The 25,346-nt window shown below is 54.6% G+C and overlaps 1 protein-coding gene across 3 annotated transcripts in view; it reads right to left on the bottom strand.

Moving 5' to 3' along the window:
• Positions 1 to 25,346, bottom strand: part of ZFYVE28 (zinc finger FYVE-type containing 28) — a 116,830-nt gene that overhangs the window by 10,201 nt on the left and 81,283 nt on the right. For all 3 annotated transcript variants that reach the window (XM_019453877.2, XM_019453876.2, XM_053901770.1), the window contains exons 7-8: positions 24,800 to 24,901; positions 17,204 to 18,502 (exon numbers count right to left, since the gene is read on the bottom strand). In XM_019453877.2, coding sequence (XP_019309422.2) covers positions 17,204 to 18,502; positions 24,800 to 24,901 — 1,401 coding nt within the window. The remainder of the gene's footprint in view (positions 1 to 17,203; positions 18,503 to 24,799; positions 24,902 to 25,346) is intronic.

Genomic DNA, 25,346 nt, shown 5'->3' with positions numbered 1-25,346 from the left:
AGACAGAAGCGGCTCGGGGCGCCCCCTGGGGGTCAGCCCTGCAGCCCCAGCCCCGCAGATCCATGCTCCGGAGGCCCTGGACGATGTGGGGCGGCCAGCACACAGAAACCAGGGGAAGGGCCCTGACCCCACAGAGAGTTGAGGCCATGAAGGCTCCCTGAGGCTCTGGTTGAGCAGGGTAGGGGGGCCGGTGGAGAGAGAGGGAGAGGGACAAGGACTCCACAAAGACACTGATCCTAGGCAGAAAATCGGCTTCGAGGGGCTCGGGGAACAAAAGACCAGACTGCTGCAGGAAGAATTTGACCTGGGACCTGAGCCTGGGTCTAGTCGGTCTGCCTGGTCCCCAGGGGCCACAGGGATGGCCACTGTCTGGGCACTGCCCAGGGCCTGTGGATGCTGATCCTGCAAGGGCAGTTGCTAGACTGCTGGCCCATGGCAGGCACTGGACCCTTGGCAGACGCCACACAGGCTGGAAGCAGAGGGCCACTCGCATCTATAGGACACACCCCGTCTCCGCACACACCCCGTCTGCCAGGGTCTGCCCCTTCCGCTTCACTGCCCAGGCAGCAGGCTGACAAGGGCTGGTGGGGCCCTGGTCGGCCTGGGGACTGTGTTCAGCGGACTGGACCCAGGGCTCCTGCAGAGCCCTGCCTCGCTCGGCATGACCACAGGGCCGCCCCCGGCGGACTCACTGAGGGGAATCACCTTAGACCTCAGAGGAGCCCAGCACCTGCCAGGACTTGCCAGGCAGGAACTCCCCTGACCATGCCAGGGGCCACCCCAAGGAGCTGCAGCTCCTACCAAGATTACAGAAGGCCCAGGACAACGAATCTTTTCAAACAAGTCAGAACATGTCTTTCCTCTGCTGAAACCTTCTACCCCTGCCTCTCAATTAGTCCAAGTAAAAGCAAAAAGCCTTATCGGGCGAGGCTTACGGTGCCTGGCCTAGTCTGGACCCCTCTCTGTCACCCTCCCCTCCCACACCCTCCACTCACTCAAGCTTCTCAGACTTGGTCCTTGTTGTCACAGACAAGCCAAACATGCCATGGCCACAGGGCCTTTGCACAGATATCAGTGGGCCCAGAATGCTCCTTTTCTGGATACCCCCAGACGCCTCTATTTGGTATGCTCTATTGCAAGGGCCTTCCTTGACCACAAACAGGACCCCCCCACCCCCACCCCCACCCCAGCTCTCTTCCTGACCCCACCCTGCATTCTGCTCACGGGGACACTCAGCATCCTGACATAGCACGTGTATGCTGACTGTGTGTCTTACTCTGGGGGAAGGCAAGGTTGGCTCGGCAGCTACTTCCGTTCACTGCTGTACCCCAGCATCAAAGACAGCCCCCCACCCCACACTAGCCTCCCAATCTGTATCTGCTGAACAAAGAATATGAATCCATTAGATATGGAGGAGAACCGGAAGTGGGTTCCCTGGGAATAAACGCTTTCTCCACAGTTGTAATGCCGCATGGGGTTCAGGAAAAAGAGCAGCCAGCAGGGCCTCCTCACCCTTCTGGTGTCACAACTCCTCTGGGAAGAATGGGGGAGCCCCCCCAAAGATGTGTTCACGTCAAACCCCCAGAACCTGTGACTGGGGCCTTATTTGGAAAAAGGATCTTTGGGGATGTAAGTAAGCATAGGATCTCGAGAGGAGCTCTTCCTGGACTGTCCGGGCAGGCTCTGAATCTGATGACAAGGGTCTTTCTAAGAGGAGGAGGGGAGACACCCAGACAGGAGGCTGAGTGTGGACAGAGGGGGACAGAAGACGCGGCCATAAGCCCAGGAGCAGCTGGAGCCCCGGGGGGCCAGGACAGGCAGGAAGGACCCTCCCTGGGGGGAGGGGGGGCCTCCCGAGGGAGGGTGGCCCTGGATTTTGGACTCTGGCCTCCAGGACTATGACAAGGGAGGTCTCTGTCTTCCGAAGCCCCCGATGTGTGGCAGTTCGCCCCTGCTGCCCCGGGGAAGCCGGTCCGGACACAGCCGGAAACGTGATCCCACCTCCATCGCTCACCTGCTGGGCCCAGAAATTGCTCCCTTAGGCACAGAATGGGCACGAGGATAGCCACCGATGGGCCCAGCGAGGACAAGCCCGATCACAAGCACGTGTGGCCGCGAGAGGTGGGGCCGTTGTGGCAGGGAGGACACAGCCGGCTCCTACCGATAAGGCCCGCTCGCGCTCGCCAAGCCTTCAAAAGAGGCGGTCACATTACACATATAATTATGGCTGGAATCGTTTAAGGGACGCTAAGCTCATAATCAGTGTTTAAACCTCTAGGGAAATTGCTTTGCCGGGAGGTGTGTGTTTGCTACGTTCGTTCCACAGATTTGCAGCGGGCGAGGGGGCGCCGAGGAGTGGAGGGAGAAGGGGCTCCGTGAGGGTCCTGCCTAGCACCTGCTGTCCAGGGCGGCGGTGAGGCGGGGCTGGAAGAGATGCGGAAGGCAGAGGGGCGCGGGGCTGCCTGGCACCTTGAGCTGGCGGGTGACGCTTCTGATGCAAGTGGCCGGGGCCCAGGGCAGAGTCTCGCTCCCCCTCAGCATCCCGGGGCCGCCCACAGCCCCACCGGCGGGGAGACGGGGGGTCCCCAACCATGCTAGGGTGGTGGAGCTGACACACACCTTCCCCACCCACCGGGATGTCCTGGGTGGGTCTGAGTGCACGTGTGTCTACGTACGTGTGAATGCGCGTGACAGCGTGCGTGTGCGTGCGTACGTGGGATGTGTGTGCACGGTGTGAGCATGCACACTCAGAATGGTGGCACACCCAGGGCAGTGGCTGCACAGGGGTGCCAGAGGCTGGCCACTCTCCCAAGTACTGGGCAGGGACAGAGGGACAGGAGAGCGACAGGACCAAGGGTCCACTCCGACTGGCAGCAACCTCACCTGACTCCGCAGCAGTTTTCAAACAAACTCCTTTCCAGAACATGTCACGTTACAGGCTTGTATTGCTTAAAAGACGTAACTCGTTCGCCTGTGACCTGTGCATGAATCCTGTCATGTTTTGATATTAATGGAAAGATTTTAAAAGCGAGATCCTGGGTGTGTACACGTTGAAGAGAGACCATCAGGCAGGAGCCGCTACAGTTCACCAGGTGGGAGCCAGCTCACTCCCCACATCCTGGCTGCCCCGCACTGGCACCAGGATGGGACTCACGCCCCCAGCCGCACCCTCCCCACCGCCCGCTGTGGCCTCCTGAGCACGGTCAGTTCTGAGGAGGTGAGAGGCTGCCCCGGGCCTGCACCCCAACTCTACACCACCAGAAGGCGCCTGGGCCTCACTGGCCGGGGATGGGGCCGGGACTCAGAAACGAGCCCTCCAAGGCCAGGGCAGCCCCTAAGAGAGGGGGGGGCCGTCACCGCCGGTGGGAGTGGATGGGGCTGGAGACGGGGTGACGCCAGAGTCCACGCGCGCGGGCTCCTGTGACTACAAAAACAACAGTGGTCTCTGCGTGCCGCACGCGAGTGTGGGTTCACACCGCCATCCCTCACAGGACGTGGAAGGCTCCCTGTGCACCTGTGTCCAGCCTCGTGACTGTGGGCAAATCGCTCCGTCCCCGAACCTCACTGTTCTCTTCCGTAAACGGCAATAGTTAGCAGGGACAGAGATGATGCTTTGAGAGGGGGCCACTCCCGCCTCCGACGAAGGCTCCGTAAGCCGCAGGGCCTCCCGGTAGAAGCCCACACACAAGGCAGTGATTTCCGGTGACGTATGAACAAACACCACAGTACACAGATCCGTGTGCCGTGGGGTCCCGCGGGCGCTCCGGGCGCCGCCCACCCCTCTGCCCTCCCGCCCGTGCGGTCTACCCTCGCTGGCTCCCCTGGCTGTCGGAGAAGCAGCGGCCTGTTCCCACTCCAGAGTCACAGGACCCCCACGGGACCCTGGGGCCGATCGCTGAGGGACTGCAAAAACTGGCAGTTTGGTCCAAACAGCAAATGTAAACAATATACTGAAAATTAGCTGATGTCTCCATTTCTTCTGATTAAGGAGCATTACCACTGATGTCCTAAGAGATGAGCAAGCACCTTTACGTCTCTCTCCCTTTCCTACTTCAGTGAGTCCATGGACCCCTGCCCTGCCCAGGCCGGTCAGGCATGGCGGGTCCTGCCCTTGGCTCCCATCTGGGAGGCAGAAGCAAGAAATCAGAATCCCATTGATACCTGTGTCAGTTACGGACAGTCACCATACAGCAGGGAGGGCTTCCTGGAGGAGGCGGCATGGCATGAGAAGAGTCTATGAGTCCACGGAGACCCCCAGTCTCCCCACACCTGGGGCCCACAGCACCCTAGGACACCCCCCGACCTCGGGCAGCCCTGCCTGGCCCCTGCTGCCTGCAGAGTTCTGATGTGGTTCTGCTGCTGTGAACTCTGTGGAGACAGGACCTTCTTGGCCTCCCTGTCTCCCCATCTTCCCACCACCTTTCTGCTGCGGCTGCTCCCCAGGTCCACACTTCCGCAGGGCTCGGTATGTCCCTGTGAGGGGCATTTTCTGCCAGACGCTGGCCTCAGGGCCCACTGCCCTGGAGAGCTGCCAATGGATCTCCGCATCTGAGAAGGGCCTATCTCTCTCCCACTCCAGCCCTGGTTGCCGGGCAGGGGTCTCTACCTCCCAGGAAAACCAGCAGAGAGACTGGTAGGTGACCCAGCTCTGACAGGATCAGGCCCTAGTCTGAGAAGTCAGGTACGGTTGGAATTCGGGTCATGAGGCCCTGAGCTGGGTCCTAGGGCCACAGTGGACCAGCGGCACCTGCCCTTGAGGGGCTCTGGGGTGGTGACATGGAGGAGGGGACCCCCGAGGGGACCCTGCACATGGCCACTGCCCCAGGGGGAGGACTGCCATGGGCAAGAGTCCCAGGGCCGGGCTGGGAGTCCCTGGAAATTAGCACAGGCTGAAGGCTTCTGGCATCATCACCTCCGCCATCTGGGCAGAGGAAGGTGATCTCCCAGAGCCTCAGTTTACTGGTCTGTAAACTGGGAAAACAATGCCACCCGTGCAGGGTCCTCCGAAGAAGGACATCCAGACACATACGGTGGAGGGTGGGGCTGGGGGTGCGTGTGATTCCCCCCTTTGCTGTGTGGCCCTCGGCCTGTAACACGGGGAGAATGCACAGCTTCCCCAAGGGCAAGGGGGCCGTGAGGCTGGGGCCAGGCTCCCACACTACCACCATCAAGGAGGTCGGCCGTCCGGAGGCTTAGGCAGGGGATGGACATCAAGCAGGGCCCGGCCCAGAGGCGGCCGAGGGTCTGCCCCACACTGTTTGTGGGCACATCACCCCCCAGCGGAATCCCACTGTGAAGCAGCAGCCCCAAGACCACCCGGGCCGTGTGCCAGGCTCCCAGACGCCCTGCAAATACCACCTGGTCAGCCTGGTGGGTGATGTTCATCCAGAAGGAACACAGGGAGGGGCACAACTGTCCCTACAACACTGGGGGACAGCCAGGAAGCCTCAGTGAGCCCCCTTGTCACCAAAGGATGCTCTGCAGGGCCCCCAAAAGCTTAGGAAGTTCTGGGGACCTGTGACTTCCCCGGACAGGGAGGACAGACAGCAGATGTCCTGCCCAGTGCCCACAGTCCTTGCTGAGCCATCCCTGCCTGACAACAGATAGATGGGGTGGCCAGCAGGGCCCGTCAGAGTTCTTCCCCAGACACAGGCCACAGGAAGACCACACAGGCCGCTCCCCCTGGAGCCCAGAGGGAAAGCCTGGTGGCTCTCAGGTCCATCTTGCCTCGAGTGACCCCAAGCCTGCTGGTACCCGAGGAGGGTCCACAAAACAGGGGGAACCCCTCCAGGGTTGAGGAGGGCCTGATGCCCTGGTGCCTCCCATGTTGCCATGACGACCCTCCATTCATCCCGCAGCTACCCCGGCAAGTCCCGTGTGTCCCCAGGCCCTGGCACACCCACCCTGCCCAGCCTTGCCCACTCATGAGACTACAGCCCTGTCACCGACAGCCCCCAGGAGACACTGTCCAGAGCTGGGGCTGCAGAGCCGGGCAGGGCCCCGAAGCAGCCGCTGACGCAGGCAGCTCCTCCCAGCCTGCCTCCCCGCTCCCTCTGGGCTCGCTGCCCGCCCCGGGCACTGCCTGGCCCTTCGCCACCCTGAGGTCAGGTGCACACTCGGCTCCCTCTGTGGAGAGGGGTGGGAGCCGTGGTCCCCTCCTCTGGTGGCATGGCACAGCCCAGCTCTGGAGAAGGTCCCATGGTTGGGTTATGGGAACCTGATCCTCACGCTCTACTCTAGAAAAGCCAGGAAACACAGACGAGGAAAAAGCGCACGTCCGTGTGTATTTTATAAACACGTGTGGTTGTCACATGAGCAGAGGGGACTTGTGTTACCTTCTGCTGTCGTAACTCACACACTCTTCCTGCACTTTTGCTGCTTTCAAAAGCTCTCAGAACATAAGGCGCCAGGGCTGATGAACAAAGCAGCGGGTGAACTTGACTGTGGACACCGCCTGGTGTCCCTGTTGGACCACACTCAGCAATTTAAACCTGCTTTCTCTGGTTTCTGCCTCCGTGAAGGTGGGAGGAAGTGTCGTGCAGGGGAGGTGGCCTTGCAGACAGGGATTCACCTGGCCCCATGGGGTGGAGCAGGCGACCCCACGAGCCCTCAAGGGTGCTGCTGGGGCTGCACCCCATGCCCTCCCCTCCATCCTGCATCCCGAGGAGAAGGGGTCAGTGCCTACCAAGCACACTGCACCCCTGCTCAGAGCCCTCCACCCTGCCCCGTGGAGCCCTGCATACAGAAGGAGTGGGCAGGCCTGGGGCTGCAGGGAGTGCGATGGGATGGTTGTGCCTGGAGACCCAGAACTGTAGGCCAGTCCCCTTCCCCTGGAGCTGCCCCTGCAGCACGCCCCCTCCCCCCACCGAAGCCACGAACACCCACATACCAAACACCCTGGCTGGGATGAGGGCACAGACCCTGCCTGGGAAGCAGGGCTGCACTGAGTGGAGGGCCAGCGGCCCAGAAGAGGTCCGCTGCAGGGGCAGGAGTTTGAGGGAAAGAACCCAGGATGTGAGATACCAGATGTGAACCCTGAGGTCCCCCTCCAAATCCCAGGGCATCCTCCTGAGGCCAGCTGCCTTCCAACTCTTGGTGGCCCCTCATTTTCACTTGATCTAGGGCAAGGATGTTCCCCCAACCAAGCACCCTAAGTCATACCCTCCAGCCTAAGGGATGTGGTGTGGGGGCTGGCAGGATGGGTGAGAAGACATGAGACTCGAGGCTGGGCTCTGGGGATGGGCCCAGGGGTCCTGCAGTGGGCCCCCAAACTGGAGTCAGACAGATGAGAGGGTCTCTGAGCTCCTGCTTCCAATCTGTGCAGCAGGGACACCAATGAAATGTTGCTATGGTACTCAGTGAGGCCACAGGGGCAAATTTTCCCATGGGTTTCATCAAAGGCACATGGTGACTTGGTATAACAGGGAGGGATGTCATGGCAGAGAGGGAGGGGACAGTGACCCAAGGAGCAAACAAGGACCAGAGGCACAAGAGTGCAGAGAGCACCTGGAAAGCTGACACTAGGAGGGTACAAGGGGGCAGTGGCGGGGCAGTTGCCCAGGGTCCAAGAGACCAGGAGAGTAGGGAGCCCTGGGGACTTCCAAGCAGGGGACCATCACCCAGCTATTTGGTATCAGCCTGTCTGAGGGGACGTCAAGAGGACAGGGTAGGGACTGAGGACAATGCAAGTAAACTCCTCCACTCACTGAGGAAGAAACGGGTAACTGAGCAAACCTACATCCAGTAAAAACATTGAAGCCAAAAAACCTTCCCATGAAAACGCTAGGCCCAGACAGCTTCACTGGTGAATTCAAACTAACATCTAACTAGTATCTAATTGAAACTAATATCTAAGGCAGAAAGAATACCCGCTCTACCAAACTCTTCCGGAAGACTGAAGAAGTGAAAGGGCTCCCCAACTCATCCTAGGTCTCAGCTTTGCCCTGATACCCAATTCTGAAAAGGACATTATAAGAATAGAAAACTATTGCCCAGCATTCCTCACAATCAGATGCAAAATTCTTAATAAAATTTTAGCAAATCAAAACCAACAATACATAGAAAGGGTAATACCTAATGGCCAAGTAAAGTTCATCCCAGGAAGGTAAGATTCACTTAACATCTGAAAATCAATCAATGTAATTTATCACATTAATAGACTAAAAAAAATAAATACTATATGATCATCCCCAAAGATACAGAAGAAGCATTTGAGAAAATCCATCGTTTCTTGGTAAAAACTCTCAGCAAGCTGGGGATAAAAGAGAACTTACTGGACCTGATAAAGGGCGCCTATGAAAATCCTGCAGCCAACAACAGACACTAAATGCTTTCCCTCTGAGATCAGGAATACGGCAAAAATATCCTGTGTCAAATCTATTCAACATTGTACTAGAGGTCCTTGCCAGGGCGAAAATGCAAGAAAGAGAAGTAAACAACATCCAACTGAAAAGGAAATATAAAATTGGCTTTTTTTTCACAGATGACATCATCATCTACAGGAAATGGGATGAATCTTCATAAAGACTATAATGAATAAAGCGAGTTTAGTAAAGTTGTAGGAAATAAGATCAATATATAAAACTCAATTGCACCTCCCATATTAGCAATGAACAATTGGAAACTGAAATCATAGAACAATATAATATCACATCAAAAATATAAAATACTTAGGGATAAATCTGATCTGACAAAAGATGTGCAAGACTTCTACAATAAAAACTATGAAAGTTTGCTGAGAGAATTAAGAGCCTAAATAAATGGAGAGATATACTATGTTCATGAACTGGAAGACTTGATCTTATTAAGGGGTTAATTCTTCCCAAGTTGATCTACAGATTCAACAAAATTCCAGTCAAAATCCTAGCAGGCACTGTTTTTCGTTTTTGTTTCATATAAATTGACAACTGGTCCTAAAATTCATAGAGGACCCGGAATAACCAAAACAACTTTGAAAAAGAAGGAAGTTGTAGATTTACACTACCTGATGTTAAGCTACATTTTAGGGGCACCTGGTTGGCTCAGTCGGTTAAGGGTCCGGCTTCAGGTCAGGTCATGATCTTGCGGTCCATGAGTTCGAGCCCTGCATTGGGCTCTGTGCTGACAGCTCCAAGCTTGGACCCTGCTTCAGATTCTGTGTCTCCCTCTCTCTCTGCCCCTCCCCCACTCACGCCCTGTCTCTCTCCCTCTCTCTCTTTTTCAAGATAAAATATTAAACAAACAAAAAAAATTTTTTTGAACGCCAGCTGCCCATACATCACAGTGTGATATTGGTATTAATATAGACAGACCAATGAAACAGACTAGTGAGTCCAGAAACAAACCCACACATATACACTTGACTGATTTTTGATGAAGGTGCAAAGGCAATTCAGTAGAGAAGGAATGGTCTTTTTCAACAAATGGTGCTGGAGTAATTGGTTTTCCTTACACAAAACACAGTAAAATTTTGATCCATACCTCACACCATATACTAAGTTAATCCTAAATTGATCATAGACCTAAATATAAAAACCAAAAATATAAAACTTCTAGAACAGAAGAAAAACCTCTGTGACTTTGGGTTATAAAAATAATCCTTAGATCTGATACCAAAACTACAATCCAGGGAAGAAAGAAAGTTGATAAATAGGACTTCACTGAAATAAGAACTTCTACTCTTCAAAAGATACTCAGAATGAGAAGATAAGCCACAGGCTGGGAGAAAATATTTGCAAACTGTATTTCTGATAAAGGGCTCCTGAGTGAATGAAGAACTCTCAAAACTCAGCAAGGAAACCACCCAGTTGAAAGAAACAGCAAAAGATTTGAATACAGCAGAGGCTTCCCCCAGTTAGATAGGCTGATGGCACTCGAGTGCGTAAGATGCTGAACGTCAGCAGCCCTTAAGGAAATGCAGGTTGAAACCACCATCACGATACCACTTCAGGCCATCAGAACAGCTCAAGTTACAAAGCCTGACCACACCACGGTTTGGGGATGTGTGGAGGAGCTGTACCCTCACTCCGCACGGCTTACTCTATGCCGGTTACCTTTCACTAAAGCTGGTGAAACCGGTTAGAAATACCAGACTGGGCGTCCGAACTGTGCTCACGTGTTACTGCCTCTAATGCTGTGCCTTCCTCTTGGACTAACATTACTGCTCCCCTTGTCTGCTAACCTCGCTGGGCTTTGCCATGCCTGCCCTCCCCTTCTGCTTCCCCCTGCGTCCCCTCTGTCCTTCTGGCACCGTGGCCTTTGTTGGACCTGCTGCCTGAGACACATCTCCTCCCTCCCCACCTTCCATTCAGGTCTCAGAGGATGTCACCACCCCAGGAGGCCCACCCTGATTGCTCTGACTGCTGGAGCTTCCCCAGAGCCCACCCATCACTCTCCACCTTATGCATGGATTTTATCTTCTTCCTGGCACTGGCCGATGGACAGTGGACAGTGTGGGGAGGGCAAGGAAAAGAGGAGAATGGGACCCAGGGGCGCAGCTGACGGTGGTGAAGGCGGTGGAGGCGGCAGGGTGGGGGAACCTGAGATGTCTGGGGTGCAGGGAGGCAGCCGGGGTGCAGGGAGGCAGCCAGGCTGCAGGGAGAAGCTGTCTGGAATGAGAGGACCTTTCCGGGCATGCTGGGTCAGCAGGGGGTGGAGGCCAGGACGGAGCTGTCCCGGGTGCTGACGCAGCGGTCACCATGCAGTCACTGCCTGGAGCACAGCCAGGCTGGATGTGCTCTCTCCAGCTCCACACCCTGCTATGAGTTTGTAAGACAGACTGTGACAGCAGTGAGGCCCCACAACGAGAAGGGCATGTCCCTCCCAGGACCCCGAGGACCCAAGTGCCTCCTGTGTGCAGGCACTCCACCGCCCTCCAGGTGTTCTAGCGGCTTGGGCCTTACTCACTGTGCATGCTGCAGGTTGCATGGTGGTGCCGGTGAGGGGCTCAGGGGACTCAGGGAGAACCCAGCTCTGACCTGCCCTCTGACCTCATGCCAGTGCTCGGCTCCGGTCCCACCCCGTGTCAGCAGAGCAGCCCCGTCATGTAACAATTGACTTGATGACAGTCATTACGCCTAATCTGTTTTTTGAGAGTCTAATTAATTCCAAGTCCTTCTCTATTTTTAAACCACTCAATCATTCCTGTTTTTCCTTCCAGGGACAGGACATGGTGGGAGGCCTCCCTGTTCTTTGCACAGTGGTGGGGACACCGGCCGCAGGGACGGATGGCAGTAGCAGCAAGGCCTGCACCCAGTGTCCAGCCCTAGAATGGCTCTGGCAGAACCAGCAGTGATGTGTGTGTCCCGATGGGGACGAAACAAGGCCTCATGGGGCAGGACCTACTGCCCAGGGTCCCACAGCTGCCAGAGAGAGGTTAGGGTCAGGCCCGTGCTCGCTCTGTCACCCCGTTCCAGAGCTGGTGTTCTGCTGAGCCCCGCAGAGAGCCCAGCAATAGGGTGGGTGGGGCCCAGCCAGGAAACATCTCCTCCAAGTCTCCGCTCACTGAGAGGCCAGTCAGCCCAGGCAGTGCACAGTCCTTACTGCCCCCATGCCTTGACTGGCATCCCCTTACCTTTGAAGGTGCTGGCTCAGGACTGGTTCCCGAGAGCACCCCCAACCACCCCGACTACCTGCACCAGAATCCGAGGCTATTGATATTACACAGGAAAGGGAAGCACGCCCTTCCAAGTCGTGGAGGCCAGAAGATAGCAGTAGACCTTGGACACTGATGAGGCCCCACCCAGGGCAAGGGGCTGACCCCAGGCCTGGAACGGCTGACCTGACTCCGTCTGCTGGAGGGAAAACGGATTCGGTGATGTGTGCACAAAGCACATCAGAAGAGCCAGTCCCACACCTCTGGGGAAGGTTTCCACATGATGGAGGACTCACCACTCACCACATACTCTGGGGGAGGTTTACCCTGTGCAGCCCCTGGGCTGGGCACTGGGGCAGGACCGAGGTCTGCAGGCATCTCAAACAGGTCCCACTGTATGCGGAAGAGGGTCAGTGGGGCCCTGGGGGGAAGCTGGAGCCGGCCTCCTCTCTGCAGCCACAGGCATCCCCAGGGCCCCGATGCCTCTGAGCCTGCGTCCCGACCCTGGCAAAGGGCAGAGGAACTCAGGTGGAACCACAACAGGGCCACAGCACAGAGGAAGGCAAGGCGTTCACTGGAAAAGGAGCCAGGCAGGCAAGACTCAGGTTCAGTGAGGAGGTGATGCTGGAGGCCGGCCTCCTCCAGAGTCTGTCAGCACGGGACAGAGTCCCACCGCGGTGCCCGAGATAACCCTGCCTGGTGGTCACACCACCAGTGAAGAGTGGGAATCAGACCCAGAAACAGTGAAATCCAGTGATGTGATGGGGAGGTAAAGTCAAGACTGGAAATAGGAACAGTCAGTAACAATCCTGAACCAAGGCGGTGAGTAACAGTGGGTGAGTCACAGCGTCAGATAACAACAGCGAGTAACGAAGACACGTAACAATGACAAGTAAGACGTGGACTCACATGAAGGAACAATGTTCCGTGGCCTCTCAGCTCCTCCTCCAGATGCCATCTGAGCTGGAGACTATTGTTAGCCCATTTTGCAGATGACAAAACCAAGGCTTGAGGAGGTCAAGGTCAAGCATCCAGCCCACAGGTCCCCCCCCTCCCCTGGACCCACTCACCCACGGAATTTGCAGGTGCAGGGGAACACATCCTCCAATACCGCCACCCAAACAGGGGAGGAGGCGCCACAGGCGAGGTGTGCCAGCAGCTCCCCTCTGCAAGAAGGAGCACATGGTCCGAGCATATGTCGCCTGTTTAGAGCAGAAGCTCAGAAGCCCGTGCAAAGGACAGCCTTCCAGATTCTTATCTTTCTACCCAAAGTGACAGCCAGGGAGGCTCACTAAGTGCATGATGGAGAGGCGGGGGGCACCACCAGCCAGACTCAAATGTGGCCAAAGAACTGAATGACGCAGAGCGACCCTGCAGGGCGGGGCCGGCGACGATGGTCGCTGAGGTCCCCCTGAGCCAGACACTGGAGTAGCCCTGCCTGTGTGTCAGGATGGCCCCAGGCCCTGACAGTCACGCTCCCTCTGATGGTTAGAGACGGTCTCAGAAGACAGAACAACGGGACTTCTAAGACTGGGGTGCAGAGTTGATGGTGAAAGAGGGGATGACCACAGGACACTAGCAGGAGACGAGGACAGTGCTCCCTGACCTTGCGGGTGAGGGGGGTAGCAGGTGCACAATCAGCCAGAGGAAAAACTAACAACAAACGTGAGAACCAAAAGTTGTCTCTAGAATTTTTATAAATTTAATTACGCAAAACAAAATGGACGTCATCAACAAAGTCAAAGGGCGAGTAGCACGTTGGGTAAATCTATCCACAGCAGACACACCAGAAGGAATGTTTTCAAGTCAGTAAAAAAGACACGAAAACCCAATTGGAAAATAAGCAAAACACGTGAACAGCCACTTTGTGCACAGACAGAGGAACCACGAAACAGGTAGAAGTACGCGGGATACCGACCACCAGAGAAAAGCCACCTCCAACAGCACAGAGGGTCCCACTTCTGCTCCTCAAGGTGGGAAAACTGGGCCTGCGGCTGTGGGGGCTGGGGCAGCCCCCCACCCAGGCAGTACATCGCTGGCTTCTGGGAGGTAAGCTGACGTAAGTGATGGTAAGGCCTTTATACCTTTGCTGTGCTGACTCTACTAACAGTCGATTCTCAAGAAATAATCCAACTGGGGTGCCTGGGGGGCTCAGTCGGTTAAGCCTCTCACTCCTGATTTTGGCTCAGGTCATGATCTCACAGTTTGTGAGTTTGAGCCCTGCGTCAGGCTCTGTGCTGACAGTGTGGAGCCCACTTGGGATTCTCTCTCTCTCTCTCTCTCTCTCTCTCTCTCTCTCAAAATAAATAAACATTAAAAAAACAATCCAAGAGGCAGATGCAGAGCCATAAGGGAGCATGACCACAAAGCTAATTTAACATGGAAAAAATATATGGAAGTGGAAAAACATAGAATAAATTAGGTATGTTCTTAGGATACAGTAAAGTTCAACAGAAATAGTGTTTTTCAAGAGCTTTACAGAGCAATGATCACAAGATAAGATTTAGTGAGAAAAATAAAACTGCCCATGGGATTTGGGATGATTTTTATTTCTTTCTGTTTCCAAAGTTTCTACAATGAACGGGGCCATGTTTATAATAAGAAAAAAGAGAGCCCGTGTTATTTTTTAAACAAGACAGCAGGATGGAAACACTCTAGTCTAATGTCCTCAGAAAGGACAAAAACAGACTTGAAGCAGGATGAGCTTCCATGTTGTAGACAAGTGACTTATTCAGGCTTCCGCAGCATGGAAGGTTCTGGAACAACCTCCACTCACCAAGGTGAGGTGAGTCTAGACAGGGAACAAGCTTTTAAAAAATGTTAACTTTTCCTTTAAAAAGCTCCTAACTTTTCCTGAAAAGGTAGGAGAGAAGAAGCCAGTAAAAAGAGAAAAGCTGAAGGACCCATGATTCTGGAACATTCTGCCCAGGATTCTGCTGAGGGCCATGTCCCACCATCCTGGCAGCAGTGCTGGTGGAACGGGCCGTGGTGCGGCGGGCTGAATGTAGGGCCTGGGCGGCTGCCGCGGGGGCTTCTCCAGCTGAGACCCCAGTGCCCTGCCTTCCACCTGTCTTCTGCTTAAGCAGGAAAATCCGCTCCAGGTGTCCTCGGGGCAGGCGGACCCTCCGTCACAACTCCGTGCGCCTGGGCCAACCCTGTGTGGCTCGAAGAGGTGTGAGGCTGCACCTGTGTGACTCCTTCTCGGGACTGGGAGCTCATGAGCACAGTGCCACGCCTGCCGCTCACTCCTCCAGCCACCGGTCACCTGCAGGTCAGGACAGGCGGGAGGCTGCAGGCCACCCACATCTTCCAGGCACCCGGAGCCGAGGCAAACTCCAGCCTGTCCATCTGCAGAATGGGAGGGGTAGTCACCTGCCCCTGCATGCAAGGCCCGCAGTCTCCATCGTGAAGCCTCAGGAATTTTGGTGAACTTCCTGCCTGTGTGAGGCTGGTCCTTTGTGTCTGTTCATTTTAATTGTACCCTGCTCTGTCACCTCTGTATTAGTGTTCGAGCACGTCCATGAGGTCAGCTTGTGACATGAGCGAAAGGTGCTCCTGATGTGTGCACTGCGGGTGGATTCCCGCTACAGGGGCTTGGGGGGGGGGGGGGGGGGGGTCATCGCTGTCCAAGGTCCTGGCCAAGACAGGGTATTCCCGCTGTGGGGGCATGGGGGCGGGGCATCGCTGTCCAAGGTCCTGGCCCACACGCATGTCTGTCCTGATCATCCCACCAGCTGCCACATTCTTCCCTCCTCAGACCCTCTGCAGCTTCCCTGCAAGATGGGACTGTCTCTCAAGGCCACCGTGGGGCTTCTCTTCCCTTTCCTCAGCTCAGCCTCAGCGTTTGTGCTATGGTGAGTGAGGCCTTGGGAAGCTGTCTGTGAGGCAAACAAGCCGTGTCCACTGTGGGACACGTCAGGAAACCAGGAGACAGAGCGGGTGTCCACTGGCTGGACCCAGAAAGGGGGGCAGGTCAAAAGCTGAAAAATTCACGTATCCTGTCAAAGAATTCCTGATGATTTCCTATCATCCTTGCAAAAAAGTTATCCGCTTACCAATCAGCTCTGTGCCGCAGGGTCAGAGGCCCTGATGAAGAAAGCCACCCAGCGGGTTGTGACAATAACTCATTCCCTCTGGACACGGCTGAGGAAGCTGGACTTGCACCTCAAAAACAGATGTTTGCACCATCTGTAACAGCAGGGTCTGGTGCAGCCACACGGGGGGCCACGCGGCTGGAAGGGAAAGTGGGCACGTCTCCAGAAATAAATGCAAATGACCATCTCTATGCATCTCATGTTGAATGAAATAAAATAACCTGCTGTGAGTAACACCGGGGGCACAGTCTCAAAGAAAGGAACGGTCTCGGTCTCGAGCGGGTTGGAAGCAGTCCACGCTGTGTGTGCTAAGGACAAACGCACTGTTGATAAAAGTCTCAGGTGATAATGAGCGCTGGTGAGGATGTACACAAGGTGGGGCCTCATGCACGACTAGTGGGCACAGAACTGCAGACCCTCTGGAAACCAGTCGATAGCACCTCAAAAAGCTGACCACAGAGTTAGCATATGGTGCAGTGATCCTACTTCTGCATACACACCCAAGAGAAATGAAAACCTCTGACTGTACAAAAACGTGTTCACGAATCTGCAGAGCAGGACTATCCATGGCAGCAAAAAGGATCAACAACGCACATGCACATCGACGGTGACCCACAAAACGGCAGAATACTACTCAGCCACAAAAAGGAAGGCGGCACTGGCATTTGCTACAACGCTGATGAGCGAAAGGAGACACGCTCAGCGAAAGGAGACAGACTCACGTATTGTGTGATTCTGGTTCTCTGAACTGTCCAGAAGGGGCAGATCCATGGAGACACAAAGTAAATCGGGGGCTGCTTGGGGCTGGGGGAGGGGTGAGGAGTGACTGCAGACCCCACACGGAAAAGCCCACACCACTGGGCAGACACAGCCAAAGCACGCAGGGCCCCGGTGGGAGGACCAAGGGTGGTGATGACACAACGGCCATGTGTGAATCCAGCACCTCTCTTCTGATGCTGAGGACGCAGCAGGCACATGGGGGGTGCTGGGGCAATGCTCACTGAATCTGCTTTGTTCCGGATAAGTCCAGGGTGTGGGGAGCAAGGGAAGGGACAGCGGCCTGGAGTCAAAAGAGGTGTGGAGGTGTCAGGGTCCCGCAGACCCCCACCGGGCCTGCCTTTCCTGGTCCCCTGCCTCTACGGGGGAGCCCGGGAGGAGCCCTGGAGGCACGGCCTGAGAATATGCCCAGGGAGTCCCCAGGATCCCACCACAGCCCCAGGGGCTCCACTTCCAAGGCCAGGATAGTGAGCAAAGAGAGATGGAAAGCATACTCAGAGGCGGCCACGGCCCAGTTCTCCCCAACGCGGCTCACCCAGGGCCAGGAGGGGCCACGATGACGCAAGGGGGTGGGCTGAGGCAGTCAGGCCCAGGAGGGCCTCGTACCATCTGCTTAACTGCCTGCCGTGCCGGTGTCTGACACCGGCCACCTCCCACCTCCCCTGGCACGCCTGAGAAGCTGAGGGAAGCGGGTCAGCACTTAGGGAATGAGCCCTGATGCAGACAGAGGAACCTGGCTGTGGCCAGAGATGGCTCTTACCTGGAGCCTGACAGGCGCTGAGGCTCCTGCTCGGCCTCCTCTCCCTGCTGACTTTCCAGCCTGGCCGTCGAGGGCTGCCCTGCATCCTGCGGTCCAGCCTCAGGCCCCCTTTTCGGACTGGCGGCGGTGCCCGCTCCAGGTGACCTGTCTGCTGCATCGAGCTGAGGACCTGAGGTGTGTGTCAGGCACTTGTTGGAAGTAGGGGCGTCCTCTGGGGGCAGGGGGCACGGGGCGTCCGTGGGCAACGCCTCTGGCGTAGGTCGGGCCTCCTCCTGTCTCTCGGCAGGGCCCTTGGTGCCAGCCTTGGCGGAGCCCATGTAGGAGGCGCTGATGACGCTTCCCGGGCCGCACTTGTCCCGCAGACTCTGGGCAGCGGCGTCCTCCCTGCCGCCCCCACAGCCCCCGCAGCACACGCAGGAGTTCAGGAGGCAGCTGGTGGCCGCAGCACTGAGTTTGTGGGAGCCACCGTCCATCCCCTCGGCCGCAGGCTCCGACGGGGAGACGCCCTCTCCAGAGGCTTCCGGGGCGGTGCCGGCCACGCCCACGGCCGGGGTCGACTTGGGATTGAAGATGACGGTGGCCGAGAGCTTCATGCCCCCTGTCCGGTGGGCGATCTTCTCCGCCGTCCCCGCTGCGTCCACCCCCGCCTCCCAGCCCTCCAGGTGTGGCTGTGAGTCCAGGCAGCTGCAGGAGTTGGGGCCCAGCGCCCACAGCTTGTCGTCCTGGACGTTGTTGTTAGTGCTCAGGTCCCCCTCCTCTGCCTCGGCGGGCCTGCTGGCCCCTGCCTCCCCACGCCCCCTGCCCTGTCCTCTCTCCTGGGGGCCAGCACTGGCGCTGCCCGCCCACCCAGCCGGGCTGCCCGGGGCCTCTGCAGCCCCTTCCACGTCATCCATGAAGAACACCCTTCCTTCCTCTTCGTCGCCGCCCGGCCGCAGCCCTGCGCTGCCTGGGGAGGCCTCCCGGCGGGGGCTGCCCTCCACCCCCGGCCTGTGCGCGGGGGACTGGCAGGCGCTGGGCGGGGAGAGGAGGGACGACATCTCGTCCCCGGCCCTGTGGACCATGCGGTTGAGTTGCTCTAGCTCCTGGTCGTCATACTGCATGGAGCAGGCCAGCTCCCCCTCCTGGCTTTTGGCCTTGGCTGAGAGCATCTCCTCGGCGGGGAGGGGTGAGGGAAAGGCGGGCGCCAGGGCTGGGGGCGCCTGGGCGTCTGCCCGGATGGGAAACTCCACGTCTTGGGAAATGCAGAGGTTCCTTTCCAGCGTGTGAAGCTCCTCCTCGGTCAGGGTCTGCAGCAAATCCCTAAAGGGTCAAGATAAGAACCAGGGGTGAGACTCCCAGAGGCCACACCAGCCCCGTGGCCAGGAGTGGACACAGCATCCTCGACGTCTGCATCAGCAGAGAAGCAAGGTGTCAAAGCCTTGCAACGAAATGCGCGTGGCGCACACCTCCCCCGCTACAGGACGAGGCACAGGCGTGCGGGGACCGCTCTGTGCCACGGGTCTGGACAACAGCTGTCCGCATGGATGCCTGGGATGGTTTCCTTCTTAGAAGTGAGATTGGAAACAAGAGGGCCCTGGTTCTTGGGGATGTGATCATCACATTAAGAAAACCTTCTAGGAGTGAAAAAAAAAGTTGGTTTACGCATAGACTTTCATTCAGCACACGTTCTTGACAGCGGTCTCTGTGCTGGGCCCCGGGGAGACGCAGGAAGGCCCAGGCAGGTCCCTGCCCTTGGGGCTGCGCTGGAAGAGCCGGTAAGAGACAGATTTCCATGAACGCTGACTGAGTTACACTAACAGCAACTACGACAAAGGAAAATGCCTGCTGGCTCGAGGGTAACAGCAGGGCACCGGGCTCAGTCTAGGGAGACTTCCTGGGGGAAGGGGCACTGAACCGGAGACCTGAAAGGGGTTAATGTAGTGGTGCTGGGGCGTGTCTAGCGCAGGCCTGCGCCTTGCTCTCTGCCAGCGGGTCTGAGTCCAGGTCCCACATTCCTGTCGGTCACGGAAACAGGCAGAAAAGCCTACTTCCCAGAACCGCACAGCTGTGGTGCCTCCTACGCTGAGCACGCCCCTGCAGACAGCATCAGATCAAACGACGGAACACGAACCAGGCTCCCAGGCCCCCACGTGCCTTTCCAGTCACCCCCTGCCGTCGCCAGCAGCCTGACTTCTAAAGACTGACGTGGTCTCGCCTGTTTTCATTCCGCACGTAAATGGGAATCGCAGCCCACGCTCTTCAGAGGCGGGCTTCGTTTGGCAATATCGTATTTGAGTACAGCCTCCAGGCGACATGCAGGTAAATTTGAATTTCGGATAAACGACAAACACTCCTAGACATATGAATATTTCTTCGGGTACATATTCCCAAACGGGGAGCATACGGGACATCCTTGCACTAAGAAAGTGCTCACTGTTTATCTGAAATTCAAATTCAGTTGAGGGTTCTGCTGGTTTTGTCTCGCTGGATCTGGCAACCCCACCTGGTGAGGTTCTTGTGTGGTCGATGGTCTTGTCTCGTGGCCTGTAGCCTTTCGGGCTGGAAACCACCACCGCTCACCCGGGGAGCTGTTCCTGGTGGGCTCCACTCCTGGTGGGCTCTGACTGCCCCGACTCACCCTCTTGGCGAGCCTCTCTGGGGCACGCACGTGTGCATCCCTGCAGGTGCACACGACGGGGGGCATGCCTGGAGAACGCACGTGTGCATCCCTGAAGGTGCACATGGCCGTGGGGGCGGGGAAGCGTGCCCGGGGAATGCACGTGTGTGTCCCGGCAGGTGCAGACGGGGGCGGGGGGGGGGGGGTGAGCGTGCACACTGGACAGCCCCCATGCCGCTCTCTGGCCTGCTCCCTGGCACTGCCATGCACTCCCGGCAATTTTTCACTTTAAAGTGCTCAGCCTGCTGACGAATGAAGTAAACACCGGGGTACATGTTTGTCAGCCCTTAGGTATGAATGCTGTGAATGTTTTCAGGTCTTCTGCCCATTTTTACTTGGCTTCGCGGTCTCATTCTTACTGATTGACAGGAGTTCTTTACTTGTTTTGGATTTGAGTTCTTTGTTGGATATTCTCCAACTCTGGGGCCTTCCTTTTCACTCTTAATGGTACCTCCTGATGAACTACAGTTTTTAATTTCAATAAAGTTCAATAAATCACTTTTTCCTTTATGTTTAGTGCTTTTCTGTCCTGTTTAAGAAATCTGCCTACTCCACGGTCACAAAGATGTTCCTGCTCTTTTCCTCTGCGATCTTCACTGCTTTCCTTTCCACGTGTGTATCTCCCATCTATCCGGAGTTGATTCTTGTAGATGGTTGTGGTAAGGATCCAGACACGTTTTTCCTCATATGGATATCTGCTGAGTCAGCCCATGTACTGGAAAAAAGCAAGCATTCCCACTGTTCGGCAACGTCTCCTCTGTCATAAATCCGGGAAACCTGTCTGTGTTGGTCTGTTTCTAGGCTCCATTCTGTTGATGGGGCCAGAAGCCGCTCCTGGGTCTGCACCTCCGTGAGCGTCACTAGAGCGCCATGCCAGGGAGTGTCCTTTTTTACGAAGCACACTCAGCAGAAATGCACACACATTCACAAGCATGGTCACACCAGCATTACTTGTGGAAACAACCCAAAGCCCAGCAGGAGTAGGATAGATAAATAATGTTCTTTTTCTCCAGGCATCTTCTTCTTTTTAGCTATTCTGGGCACACTGCATTTCTACCTGAATTTTAGAATTAGTTTGTCAATTTTCTGCCAAAAAAGAAGAGACAAACACCTCCGGAGATTTTGATGGAGACTTGCACTGAATTCATTTGAGAATAACGGGATATTTTCTCAATGTTAAGTTTTCCACTCCTTGAACATGGATAGCTCTCTATTTACATCTTTAACATTTTATGTAACATTTCATTAACTTTCAATGGAAGACTTAGACACCTTCAGACTTATGCTTAACTAGCTGATATTTAGTAACGTTATTGTAGATGATATTTAAATTTTTATTGTGATCAAATACATATGACATGACATTTACCATCATAACCATTTTTAAGTGACAATTCAGTGGCATCGAATACATTCCCATCATAGTGCAAACATCAGTACCATCCACCCCTAGAACTCACTCATCTTGTAAAACTGAAACTCTGTCCCCATGAAACACTAACCACACGCTCTCCTCCCTGGCTCTCACCATCCTACTCTCCATCCCTCTGATTCTGACTAGTTCAGGCCCCTCATATAATTGGAATCATACACGGTTTATCTTTTTGTTACTGGCTTACTTCGCCAAGCACGCCTTCAAGGTTCACCTGTGTGGTGGCAGACGTCAGGATTTCCTTCCTTTTTAAGGCTGAATGATATTCCATTGTGTGGCTGGACTACATTTCGCTTATCCACTCATCCATCAATGGACACCTAGGTTGCTTCCACTTCTTAGCTATTGTGAATAACGCCTCTGGGAACACAGGTGTATAAATATACCTTTGAGACACTACTTTCAATTCTCTTGGGTATATACCAGATGTGGAATTGCTGGATCAGGTGATAATTCTATTTTTCATTTTTTGAGGAACCTCCACACCGTTTTGCAAAGCACCCGCAGCATGTTACACTCCCACCAATAGCATACAGGGTTCTAATTTCTCCGCATCCTCATCAACACGGTTATTTTGTTTTGTTGTTGTTATTTGTTTGTTTTGAGGGTAGCCAGCCTAATGGGTAGGATCTTGTTGTGGTTTTGATTTGCACGTGCTCTGACAATTAATGATGTCGAGCATCTATTCATGTGCTTGTTGGCCATTCATAAATCTTCTTTGGAGAAATGTTTAATTAAATCCCTTGCCCTTTTGAATTGGGTTGTTTGGTTTTTGTTGGTGGGTTTTAGGAGTTCTCTATATATTCTGTGTATTGATCCCTTTATATCCCAGACACAAAATAGGAGAATATTTTCTCCAGTCCGTGGGTTGCCTCTTTATTCTGTTGAGAGCATCTTTCGATGCACAAAGTTTTAAACTTTTCAAGTCCAATTTGTCTATTTTTTCTTTGTTGCCTATGTCTTGGTATCCTATCCAAGAAATCATTTCCAAATGCAATGCGGTAGAGCATTTGTCCAGTGTGGTCTCCTAAGAGTTTTATTATTTCAGGCCTTGCATTTATGTCCTGGATCCATTTTGAGTTCACTTTTGTATATGGTGTTACATAAGGATTCAACTTCATATGGTATGTATGCATATCTCTCTCTTGTATCAGACTAAGGAAATCCCCATTTATTCCTAATTTGCTAAGAAATGTTTTCATCATAAAGTACGTACTGACTTTTTCAAGTTCTTATTCTGTAACTTTTGAAATTTTACAAATTAATGTAGCAAAATGCTGATTTTTCAAATGTTGACAATGCTATGTATAGTTTGAACTCCACAAGACATTACAATGAGTTTTTTGTATATCCACATTTATTTATATTAATTCACAGGAAGTTCTTCAGTCTCTCTTGCATTTCCACATTTCCACCTGAAACTTCTCCTTTGCCTGAAGAACTCCAATTAGCATTTCTCTGTGGGCAGGCTGCTGACACATTTCTGCAGCACTCTGCTTTTGAATAACACCATTTCACCTTCATTGTGGAAGGATACTTCTGCTGGGTATAAAATCCTTGTTGGCAGCTAGTTTCTTTTAGCACTTTTAATATGTATCATTTCATTGCCTTCAGGCTCCCATTGTTTGTTTGTTTCTTAGGAGACAGCTGTCAATCTTACATTCTTTTCCAAGAAATATGTGCTTTTTCTCTGGCTGTGCTTAAGACTTCTTTGTTTTCAGCAATTTTACTATGATACACCTAAGTATGTTTTGTATTTATCTTCCTTGTAGTTTTCTTGAGCCTCCAAAGTGTGTGGGCAGAGATTTCTCTTCAGTTTGGAAAAATTCTTGGCCATTTTTTTCTTTGAATATTGTTTCTGCTCATTTTGCTCTATTCTTTCCTTCTTGTTTTTTTTTTTTTTTTGAAGATTTTATTTTTTTAAGTAATCTCTATACCCAATGTGGGGCTTCAACTTACGACCCTGAGATGAAGAGTCATGTGCTCCCCTGACTGAGCCAGCCAGGCGCCCCTGTTCCTTCCTTCTGATTCCAATTATGTGCATTAGAATTTTGAGCATGTTGCACATGTCTCTGATGCTCTGGACATGCCCATACCCGGTGCCTCCCCCCCGCATCTCCATGCACTGGCCCTTCCTCCATAAGACCCCCAGTCTGATCTAAGCACTCTACTCTTTCCTTCCCAGCCTCAGCATCATCCACCACCTCGCCTCCTTCTTTGTCTCTTCTCCAGTCAGACAGCCAGGGAGGGCAGCAGCCGTGCCCTGGGCCAGGGTCACATTCTGCCCAGAGTGCTCAAGACTGGGCTGGGCACAAGGGAAGCAACAGCAGGCCATCTATCAGATGAGCTACAGCCTAGACCAAGCACCCCATCACAGGCTGTGCTTCACCCACCCCCAGGGCCAATGACTCTCCGAGGACCATCCTGCTGGGTCATTCTCCACCGTCCGGATTCACAGCACTTTTGGCTCCTCATGGGGGAAAGGGAAGCTTGGCACCAGTAAAGGAAAGCCAGCCCCAGGCCGCTCTGGGCTAAATAGTCCTGTCAGACCCAGGAAGGCTGCAGCAGGAGCCCATAGGGTCATCAGCTCCACCAAAGGCATGGAAGGGGGCCTCCAGGGACTGGAGCCATAAGATCCCAGTAAGAAAGACCTCAGAGTCCAAGACCGCAGGGCTAGGGAGGTGATCAGAGGACACATGCTCACTGCCATCCCTCAAGGAGGCCACAGCTGGGTGCTTCAGCTCAGAGGGGCCACCCCAGGGAGGGCTCCCCACCCATCTGAAGTTTGGGTTTGGGGGGGGTCTCCCAAGATGGAGGGGGCTGGCTTGAGGCTTGTTGCTGCTGAAGGCTAAGGGGAGCCCCTTACAGCAGAGAGCAGTCACCCACCCCAAGTGCCACCAAGCCCACAGGACAGCACGCATGGGGCCAAGGGCACCAACACCACCTGGCCCTGTTGCCTGGGACCACTGGGGGAGCCAGATAAGCCACAGCAGGGGAGGGGCACGGGGTGCTTGAGTGAGCTGGGCCCTTCACCCCTACACTGTGGAAGAAACAAATGAGAGCCCTCGGACAAATACCATTCTCCACCTGGGCCCGAGCCTCAGCCTGGAGGCTGGCCTGGGGGGACAGCCCTCCCCTGCAGGTTGTGTGGCCCTGGGGGCACCCACACCACCTCAGTTTCCCCGGGCTCTCCATCTCTCAAGGCCCAGTGCCAGAGCCCCGAGCCAGGGCGGCTGCTGTCATGTTATTGGCATTTTTTACCAAAGGTCATAGTGTTACTGGCCAGGAACAAAGAGCCTGTTGTGTGGGGAGAGAAAGGTATGGGGTTTTGCGAGGGGACTGTAAACATTATAAACCAATAACTCGAGACAAAGACCAAGGTTCTGGCACCTCTGACTTCACAGAAGAGGACTTCCATCCCCGAGGAAAGGAGGGCTCAGGGGCAACCACGGACTCCCCTCCCCCACTGCCCCTCCCCCACCCTCCCGAAGCACCTCCCCCCCTCCACCTTATTTTCCGCAGCAACGTGTGGAAGGGCCGGAACAGCTCAGACATGTCTTCTGCCTTGCGGTCCAAGTTCAGGGGTCCGTCCGCGTAGACCACGAGGCCACTGCATTCAAGACAAAAGCCAGCATGGCGTGAGGCCCTGCAGCCCCCTCAGTCAGCCCCCTGGGTGAGCCCAGACCACAGCCAGGGGCTCTGAGACCACACGTTTCTCTTGTGACTGAATCTTAAGTAAGTTTAGAAAAAAAGCAATGAAGATTACTCAGACTTTATCATCTTCAGAAACTGATTAGCTGATGTTCACTTGAGGGATCATAAAAGAATCATAGAAACATATCTGTTCACATCACTGCTGCAATCAGACAAATCAGCGTCAAGATTTGTTACTAAAACTACCTCCTTGAAAATGGAAACATTGGATTTGTGTTTATATTGAGCACAAATGCAAGGGTTATGAGAATCACAGATAAACCATCCACCCACAGCCCTGGCCAGAGCAAACAGACCCCTGAGCCTCAGGGGGGGCCTGTCAGGGGTCCCTGGGGGGCAGG

Source organism: Panthera pardus, unplaced genomic scaffold, assembly GCF_024362965.1.
Source record: "Panthera pardus isolate Hobbes unplaced genomic scaffold, ASM2436296v1 HiC_scaffold_13, whole genome shotgun sequence".
NCBI lineage: Eukaryota > Metazoa > Chordata > Mammalia > Carnivora > Felidae > Panthera > Panthera pardus.
This window is presented reverse-complemented; position numbering and strand designations above follow the sequence as displayed.